A 9,051-nucleotide genomic window follows, 5' to 3' on the forward strand; every position below is an offset into this window, starting at 1 on the left:
AATCTCAGTCTTAATCTCAACTTAATTGGGTCAGCTACATGGATCCAATCAAAACACAATAGGTATATTACATAAATAAATAAATGCCAAGATGGGAGAGGAGAGAATAAGAATGAGTATAAAGATGAAAGTAAGAGGAAAGAGGAGCAACACAACAAACTCTTAAACACACATGAACAAGAAAAGCAAAATATATTTTTAAATATGGATTAAAAAAAAAAAAAAAAAAAAAAAAAAAAAAAAAATCCACAAACCAACAACAACAACCATATGACCTAAATCCCCATCCCAACTTCCTAAAAACAAGTCAAAAGTTAAGAACCATACTTTCTTTGAGGAATATAATAGGGACCTTTGTCTCATGGTTGCATACCTTTGTTTGTTGATATAAAAAAACACAAAAGCATTGCAATTCTGGATAAATCTTTACTAGCGCAGTCATCTACAACCATTGTCCTCTTTTCCCAACTTGGCCATGACAAGAATAACAACACAAATCACAATCCCCTTCTTTTCCTTCCTCTTTTCCCTTCCCCCCTTTCCCTTGACCTTCCCTCTCTATTTGATCTAGGGTTTGTGACAAGAAAACTTATTTATAGATAGATAACAGTTTGAAATGACAGAAATAACCTGTATTATATTAGGTTTTTTTTTTTTTTTGGGTAAAATATATTATATTATATTAGGTTAATACACAACGGAAATGGAAACTTCGCGTATTCAAAGTAAGAGAGGGAGAAGAAGGGAAGGAGATGGAACGGACTATGAGGTGATTTGGAAGCTCCATTGATGTAGCGCTCGAAATCGGAGAAAGCCGTCTGGAGGTTGGAAACTTGGAGAGGAATTCCTATCGCCGTATCCATATTCCAAAAGCGGAAGAGACGGACCCGAATGTGACTGAGAGGATGGGAGAAAACAGATGATATTTTCCCCTGCTTCTTCGTGAGGGTATAACTGTAAAATAGTTCTTATTCATCTATAACTCTTTCCGGAAATTCCGCGATGACACGTGGGACTGGAAAAATAATTTTTTTTGTCTAAAGAAACTGGAACACGCAACGTAGACCCATAGTTAGCAAATTTGGATTCGGAAATTATTCAGACGGAGAATTATTCGGAATAATTCGGACGATTAATTTAAGGATTCGGTCAAAAAAGCGGTCAAAAAATCTTATTGGGGTTTTTTTTTTTTAATTGTTTTTTTAAATGGACCGAATAATTCGGTTTAATTCGGATTCGGTCCGAATTATTCGCGATTTATATTCATTTTGGAAAAAGTCACGAATTTTAAAGACTTTTATTTTTAATTCGGATCCGATCCGAATTTTTGATAAAATTCGAAAAAATTCGATTCGGCCGAATTGATAACTATGCGTAGACCAGAGGGAAATGAATGAATGACCCGTGACTATGGATTTTGTTGTCGGTATCGACAGTCATGAAATCCGGATTGATATCAGAGAGGATCGGTAGATATCATTACTTTTGCCTTTTATCTTTTAAAAAAAATATATTTTCTTACAGTTTTACCTCTAAAATTATATGATTAATCGATCCGAATCAATTAAAGATTGAGATAATCTCAATCCATACTGATACGATGCCAATACTTGAAACCATGACCGCAACCACTGTTAACACGTTACCTATAGTCTCAGTTCCCGCATGAGACAAGATCAAGATTTTAAATATTCAGGGTCGGATGGAATTATCTCTTTTTTTTTTTCAAAATTTGTATTTTCAATCATCTTCATATCATTTAGGATCGAGGATCAATCTCGACTTATATCGATCCAAATAATCATGATTTATCCGATTTTTAGATCTTTAGCGAGATTCTCTACATGTGCTTAAGTTCATACACTAGCATGAATGCCATACGAGAATAGAATCGAGAATTTTCACCTCTCATGAATGATAGGGCTGTCAATACACCCATCTCTACATTTGAATATAATGACCACATTGTCTTTTGAACTTCTCTTTTCTAAAAACTTTATGAAAAGGACGGGCACGCTAGCAGGATACCCAGGTATCAGGTATGCTAACAAGCCTTGACCGTTGGATTAGGAGGGCCAAATCTACACCATTGGGTATTTGTTGCCTTACCTAACATACCCAACCCCAATGCTCTATCATCACTCTTCGTCTCCCTCACTATCTCTAGCCTCCCCTCTCTCTTCAACTCCCAAATCTTCAATGTCCGATCACCGTTCCATCAACGATGTTTTTATGGCTTGCGCTAGGGCAACTACTTCTCACAAAAAGGTTCCCCCTACTTCGCCCAAGAAACCCAAAACCCTAGAGTCAACCCCTCCTTCGGTCAAATCCGATGAGCAAGAAACAAAACAGGAGGGTTTTACAGAGATCAAATTCTCCACATACTTTGTCAATAAAATTCTACAATTCTGGAGCTGTTCAATCAATTTCAAAACTTTAAAATGGGATTACAAAGACCAAATGGTCCTGAGATATTTGACCAATTGTCAGTAGGCATTGTTAATAAAATTGTTGGAGCTGTTTAGGCAATTTCAGGACATTCAAATGGCACTAGCAATTGAACTGAAATCCGCTACATATTGGAAAGGTGGAGAACACACCTCGTTTATGTTTCTTGCTCGCATGTTTCATTTCATCAGTCAAGAGAAGGGTCGAATTGCCACCACGGAACTTTCTCCTTACCCAGAGCCTCAATCATCTTTGCTCCAAGATCATACACGGTCTCCATCTCCATCGTCTTCAAGGTCAACTTGCCAGTCTTTGAAGCAGCACCAGAAAAATAGCGGGCCGATCAATATGGATTTCAACGACCTCTCCTTCGATGACCTCAGTCTCCTCCTTGATTCGGAGCCCTATAGCTTTGCGGAAAGCCTGCATTAGGGCTTCGGTCTTAGACATCTTGAGGGAGAAGAGCTCGCTGCCAGCTAACATTGCAAATGGGGTTTCTTGGCTGAGGGACTTAATAAGAGCCCTATGCATCTAAAACGAAAGGGATTTTCAGTCTAAAAATAAATAATAGGGGTTTTAATTTTGCTACATCAACCGGGATCTTCTTAGATCTACCATCTCAAAAGGCACGAATGAAAAAACAAATTGGAAATTAAAAAAACAAAAACGGGGATATGGTGGAATTGGGGCAACAACGGTGTTGCGGGAAGATGGTGAATTGGGGCGGAAGAGGGAGATCCCACCGAAGTTCACTTTCTCCTTCTAGATCCGATAAAAGGAATAGCTTTTTCGACGACTCAGAGAGAGAGAAGAGAGAGAGACGGAGAGGAAAGATGTAACAACAGTGGATTGAAAGTTTGTATATCTTCTTTCTGTCCAACGGGTTAATTCAAATTTATCAAATCCTAAGGCTAATATCCCACTAGCACTCCTAATTCCTAGGTACCATGCTAGCATACCTATCCCTCTCCCAAACTTTATATATAAAAAATGACACGCTATTTTTTAATTCAATATGACCCTTCTGGCTTTTTCTTAACATCTATTCATCTGCTATAGTTTAAAAAACTATTATTCTTCTATGGTTCTTGTAGCGACTACCCAATAGTTTCAACTTATTAAGCATAAGAAATTATTCCTAAAGGTAATTATTTGACAAATTTTCATATATCTATTTTGTTAATTCAAAGGAAGAAAAATTTTAGACTAACTAATAATAAGTTCATCACATCTTCTTTCATCGAGTTTGATAGACTTTTCAATCTCACCTTCACAACCTATTTATGGGCAACAGAGACCACAGAGACCGGTCTACTGCAAGAACTCCCAAAAACAATTGAACATGAAAATACCGAATTGTAACAGATCGACAGGGTTATTTTTTATTTTTTTATTTTTAAATCAAATCTTTCATAAAAAATATTGAAGTTTCCCCATGGCCATCCCTTGTTAAGTCCCCTGCATCAACCAATTGACCATCCTTGGGCAATCTATCCATACCAGGATTAGGAGTCAGATTTTAAACATCAAAGCATTACAGCTCATCCATAGTAGAAAGAGATAACAAGAACAGAAAGCATACAGTGGCAGTTAAATTGACAAGGAAAGGTTGAGGATGGAAGAGGCAATCAAATCATAAATCGAAGCTGAGAGAAACCTTCATATCTCAGTCCAAGAGGTCCAACAACCAGAATTCTTTTTGAAAAAGCACAAAATAGAAAGAGATAACTCTGTTTCAACTCCGTTGTCGCAGAACAACAATACGGATCCACTAGTAAAAACAGAGGCTACCTTAACACAACACATTACCACCTTCCACAAAAACATAAAAATTTTAGGAATAATTCTTCTCATGGCACACAAAATTCCAAAATTTAGGAGAAGAGTGCCTACGATTGGATCTATTCATTCCATTCTGGTCTTGTGACTGCAGAACCACTTAACAACCAATTTAGAGGTAAACGGTCCAGATCTATTTAAGGGACAAGGCCAAGGAATTGAATAACAGTCTGGAATAAAATTTGACACTCAGGGGTAGCTGTAAACCCCCCCCCCCCAATCCCTTCTCTTCCACCCAAGGCTAAAGCACCAAGACTGAAGTCACGGAATCTGGGTACACAATGAGAAACGACGAAGACAATGTCTTCCGGTGACCACCCAAGCAAAGAAGCTGCTGCATCCCATCACCTTGTCGACTCATTGTTGGAGGCTACTTCAAAGAGCATAAATACCAAGTCAGGACTTCAGTCCAACAGACACAAGTAGGCAAATCGCAATCTATTGCACTGATTTTTTTTTTTTTTGGGGGGGGGGGTTGTAGAATTGCAAATCAACAGCAGCAAACGTGCGTTTTGAAAGGGAACAGATGTTAACTACCCACAACTGAGATAGAAGTCAGCGGGAAGCACATATAGTAACCTAGTATATGTACAAACTTACAGAACTAACAAGCCTTTAATTGGATACTAAGAAAGACAAACAACTGATACCACACTGCCAAATACTTTGGGTTCAATAAATTTCCCAAATTCCACCTCAATAACCACGCAGTTGAGCTTCTCGACTTGTCAGCGGTACATAACGGACAGATGTTTCAGTTCGGATACTGATTAAGCCATCAAGCTTCTTGTCCACTACCTTCAAATCCTGGAAAAGGTTCCCAACTGGAATCACCATTCTGCCACCAGGCTTTAACTGATCAATAAGTGGTTGTGGGATCTCTGCAGCGGCTGCTCCCACGTGAATAGCATCATAAGGCGCAAACTCTGGCCAACCTAGCCTGCCATCTGTGGCAATGGAAGCATTTAGCTCTAAATGTTATTAACATGTAAGATAAAATATGGTTATACAGTATCATTTGGGTTCACAAATTGATGACATGATATTTTTCCTCAGGTGATTATGTGGACCATCTAATGTGGCATATATACAACTTGCTTACATTACAAACACCTAACAACCAATGGTCACATTAACAGCAACTATTTATTTGTTTTCCGGAAGGCAAGTGTGATGTTGGAGTGTTGGCAGTTTGATGGTGTCAAGGTTTCCAACTAAGTCATGATATCAAAACCCAGTGACTATAGGGCGAAAGAGGAAGGACTAGGTCAGGGAAACATTTTTATTCAAATTTGCCACATTGTTTTCTAATCCTCAAAAAGAAAAAAACATTGTTTTCTAATCCTCAAAAAGAAAGAAATTGACAAAATCAGATATTGCCATATGAGATCTCCAAGTCCAAGGTCACTTCGCTCGGCAGCATGTGTACTGAACTTTATAAATGCAGCTAGCAAACCATATTTGTGGTCTAGAGTTACTTTGTATTCCCTCTCTATTAGATTGAACAGACAAGTAGAACATACCACCAACATGAACAGAAAGGGAACCTCCTTTCATTAATGGTGCAGCTTGGCTTCTTTGGATATTTTCGATGGAAGTGGCAAGAAGCTCAGGAATGTGTACTGAACTTTATAAATGCAGCTAGCAAACCATATTTGTGGTCTAGAGTTACTTTGTATTCCCTCTCTATTAGATTGAACAGACAAGTAGAACATACCACCAACATGAACAGAAAGGGAACCTCCTTTCATTAATTGTGCAGCTTGGCTTTTTTGGATATTTTCGATGGAAGTGGCAAGAAGCTCAGGAATGTGTTCCACACCCACTGCACGACCTTGTGGTCCAACCATCATTGCAAAGCATGCAGTTAAGAACCCGGTCCCTACATAAAAGTCGAAGAGTGAGTTAACAAAGATTTTAAAAGATATCAACCGGACAACGCATCCTATGATTATGTAAGACCACAGTAATAAATTAATTAGTGTCCTAATATTAAGCAAATCAATAGCATATTAGCATATCAAAACACCCATCTGATGGATAGTTAAAGGCAGATTACCATTTCAGCTAAGCACCTTGGCTATATGGGCTGCTCCGGCCACTATGGACACATGCTATAATATGAAAACAGGAGTTATGGTTTTATGCCTCCTTGGTCTGGTTTTCAATACAATGCACAGCACACAAATGCATGTATCTAAGAGAGTTGACCTTCGACAAGGTTGTTAAATCTTAAAACTTCCCCCACAACATGGCAGGCAGTGGCAGGCATGGGTAGGAATGAAAATCCTCCTTCATCACGTAGTTCAGTCTAAAATCAAATCCCTCTTCATGAACTGCTACTTGTCTCCCACACTCTCGCCTGGAACTCCACTTTCCAACAGTCCCATTGGGGCCTATATATAAAGCAGAATTTATCCAATTTTTCTGGATGACCATCCTAGGATTGAGATCAGCGTCATTGAGGATTCTGTCATTTCTGTGAAGCCAGATTTCCCAAAGAGAGCACCAAGCTACTTAGGATCTAGTGGCAATATTATAACATTGGACTTTGAACTTAAGACACTACTTGACTGTGAGTGAGACAGTGCAGTTCTTCATATATATATATATATATATATATTTTGGGGTGGGCGGCAATATTTGTTAAGGACGATTATATAGTTAAATCCAGTTCTATTGTCTTTTATTGAGCATAAGAGCATAGTATGCCAAAGTACGAGCAACATATAGGAAGAAACAAATGAGGGAAAGATGATACCTGAACCAACATCTAACGCATGCATGCCTGGCTGCAAATTATTCTCCAACAATTCAAGGCACATAGCATGCATATGAGGTGCAGAAATAGTGGCATTATAACCAATCTGCATAGGGGTGTCAACATAAGCTGGGATCCCATCAGGTACGAACAATCCCCTATCAATAGTCTCCATTACTTCTGCCACCTTATTGGACCTAATTACCCCATACTGCCGCAAATGCTCAATTAAACCTTTATTTTTATCAATACTGTCTCTAGTCCAGAATTGCTGCAAAATTATCATCAGAAACTTCAGAACAATCTCCGACTTACTGTTGAAGCTAAAATTCTGAAACAAAATGTTACTTCCACAAAGGAACAAATTATCTTAAACAGAATTAGAATCTAGAGATCTGCAAAGTCAAAGAGCTCTTCTTTAGGGGCAAAAATATAGAGGGGGGAGGGGGAAGTGAAAAGGGACGGATACCCCTTTCACAGAGTTTAAGCACATCTCTCCACATCAAGATTCATTGAGAAGGTACACTCTCTGATTTAACGAGTAAGCCAAGAGAGAAACAAGTTTACCTTAAAATATAAGTGATGCCACACGAACCCCTACAACTATTTTCTTAATCCAGTCAACTGTGATGGATATATTTATTCAACTGCAAGAATATTTGTCTTTTATTATTATTTATTGGTGTCCATTAAACCAAAACTTAAGTAGAGTCCCAATCAAAATATCAAATGTGGGCAATGTGGGCCATAAACTATAATTCAGTTCAACTTCATGCGACAAGCACATAGACCCATGAACTTTATATAATAGATCATCTTGTCTCATCATCGTATGAGTTCCCATTTAAAACCTGGTCTAAGTGATAAGCTAGAACTAGTCTATGAGAAAAATAGTTTTCTTCAAATTTCATAGTTCAATTTTGCATTACAACCCCGTAAGGACATGCAACAATTAGTTCATCTGCACAGATGCTTGGCAGAACATGCCAAGGGCAAACCTTAAAATATGCTAGCATATTGTAAAAGTGCTTTAAATTTCACAGGGAAATCAACTTTATCACACGATTTTACTTCCTATCTATATCTACAGATCCCAAATACTTAAAAGTCAGAGACTGCAAAGTAACATTGTCTTAAATTAGCATGGGCTGATCTCAGGGGGAAAATTTTTCTCTTGGGTGGGGAGGGGGGGGGGAGGAGAGGGAGAGAGGGAGGAAAGTGACGGACTGCACAGTGGCATATTTAGGCAGTTCATTTATTAGATGTTTATTTCTAGCTGTTAAGTCTATCTTGACTAGTGTGATCCCAAACTAATCTCCTGCAATCTTAGATTACCACGGGGCTGATCTGGGGGAAAATTTTTTCTGTGGGGGAGGTGGTACAAGGCTCTTCAGCCATTTTTCATTTTCATTTTTGAAAACAGAATGGAAACTTGTACAAAGAAGGCTCACTGAAAAAATCCAAAAAATATAGCTTATAGATACACCTTTGAGATCCCTTTTACTTCTTCTTTTAGGATGGATCAAACAAAGGATTACCTAAGGTCCATATCGTTTCTCCAAAAGAACAAGTTGATCAGAGGGAGAAAGATAAACTCATGCCAACTAATTTAGAGTACTGATTTTCCTAAGGGGAAAACGTTATTAATAAAAAACCCAAGAGAGAAATGAAAAATCACTAGAGAATACAATTCAGATCCCACAAAAGCCGAAAATCCTGATACATTAACATCAGTCTTTAGCTACAATCACTGATTTTCCACCACAGAGCCCTAATACTAATTACGCGATTAAAGTTCATGAAAAATTATGGCTTCGCTGCTCAACAGGAAGTTTATTTGCTTTCCTCAGACAAATAGATTGATGATAAATCATGGCATTCCTTCGTCATTAACTATATTCCTTCCCACCAGCAGATAGAAATAGCATTTAGAAAGAAAGAAAAAAGGGGGGGGGGCTAGAGGGAGAAGAACTAAGATCAGAATCTTCATTTTTTTTTTTTTT

The 9,051-nt window shown here is 38.1% G+C and overlaps 2 protein-coding genes across 8 annotated transcripts in view; both read right to left on the reverse strand.

The window, feature by feature from the left end:
• The window catches only part of LOC122076725, a 22,281-nt gene extending 21,680 nt beyond the window's left edge, over positions 1-601 (reverse strand). For 2 of the 5 annotated variants that reach the window (XM_042642207.1, XM_042642205.1), the window contains exon 1: positions 374-597. The gene's annotated coding sequence lies outside the window, so the exon portion shown is untranslated. Of the gene's footprint in view, positions 1-373 lie in introns of all 5 variants that reach the window. The other 3 variants (XM_042642203.1, XM_042642204.1, XM_042642206.1) reach the window with 3 other exon arrangements.
• Positions 602-4,770: 4,169 nt separating this feature from the next.
• LOC122075519 (protein-L-isoaspartate O-methyltransferase 1-like) overlaps positions 4,771-9,051 on the reverse strand; it is a 4,607-nt gene continuing 326 nt past the window's right edge. Inside the window, exons 2-5 of one of the 3 annotated variants that reach the window (XM_042640574.1) lie at positions 7,049-7,319; positions 6,099-6,169; positions 5,811-5,904; positions 4,771-5,234 (exon numbers count right to left, since the gene is read on the reverse strand). In XM_042640574.1, coding sequence (XP_042496508.1) covers positions 4,984-5,234; positions 5,811-5,904; positions 6,099-6,169; positions 7,049-7,319 — 687 coding nt within the window. In that variant the 3' untranslated portion in view covers positions 4,771-4,983. Of the gene's footprint in view, positions 5,711-5,810; positions 6,170-7,048; positions 7,320-9,051 lie in introns of all 3 variants that reach the window. The other 2 variants (XM_042640573.1, XM_042640575.1) reach the window with 2 other exon arrangements.

This window comes from Macadamia integrifolia, chromosome 4 (genome assembly GCF_013358625.1).
Source record: "Macadamia integrifolia cultivar HAES 741 chromosome 4, SCU_Mint_v3, whole genome shotgun sequence".
NCBI classification, from domain to species: Eukaryota; Viridiplantae; Streptophyta; class Magnoliopsida; order Proteales; family Proteaceae; genus Macadamia; species Macadamia integrifolia.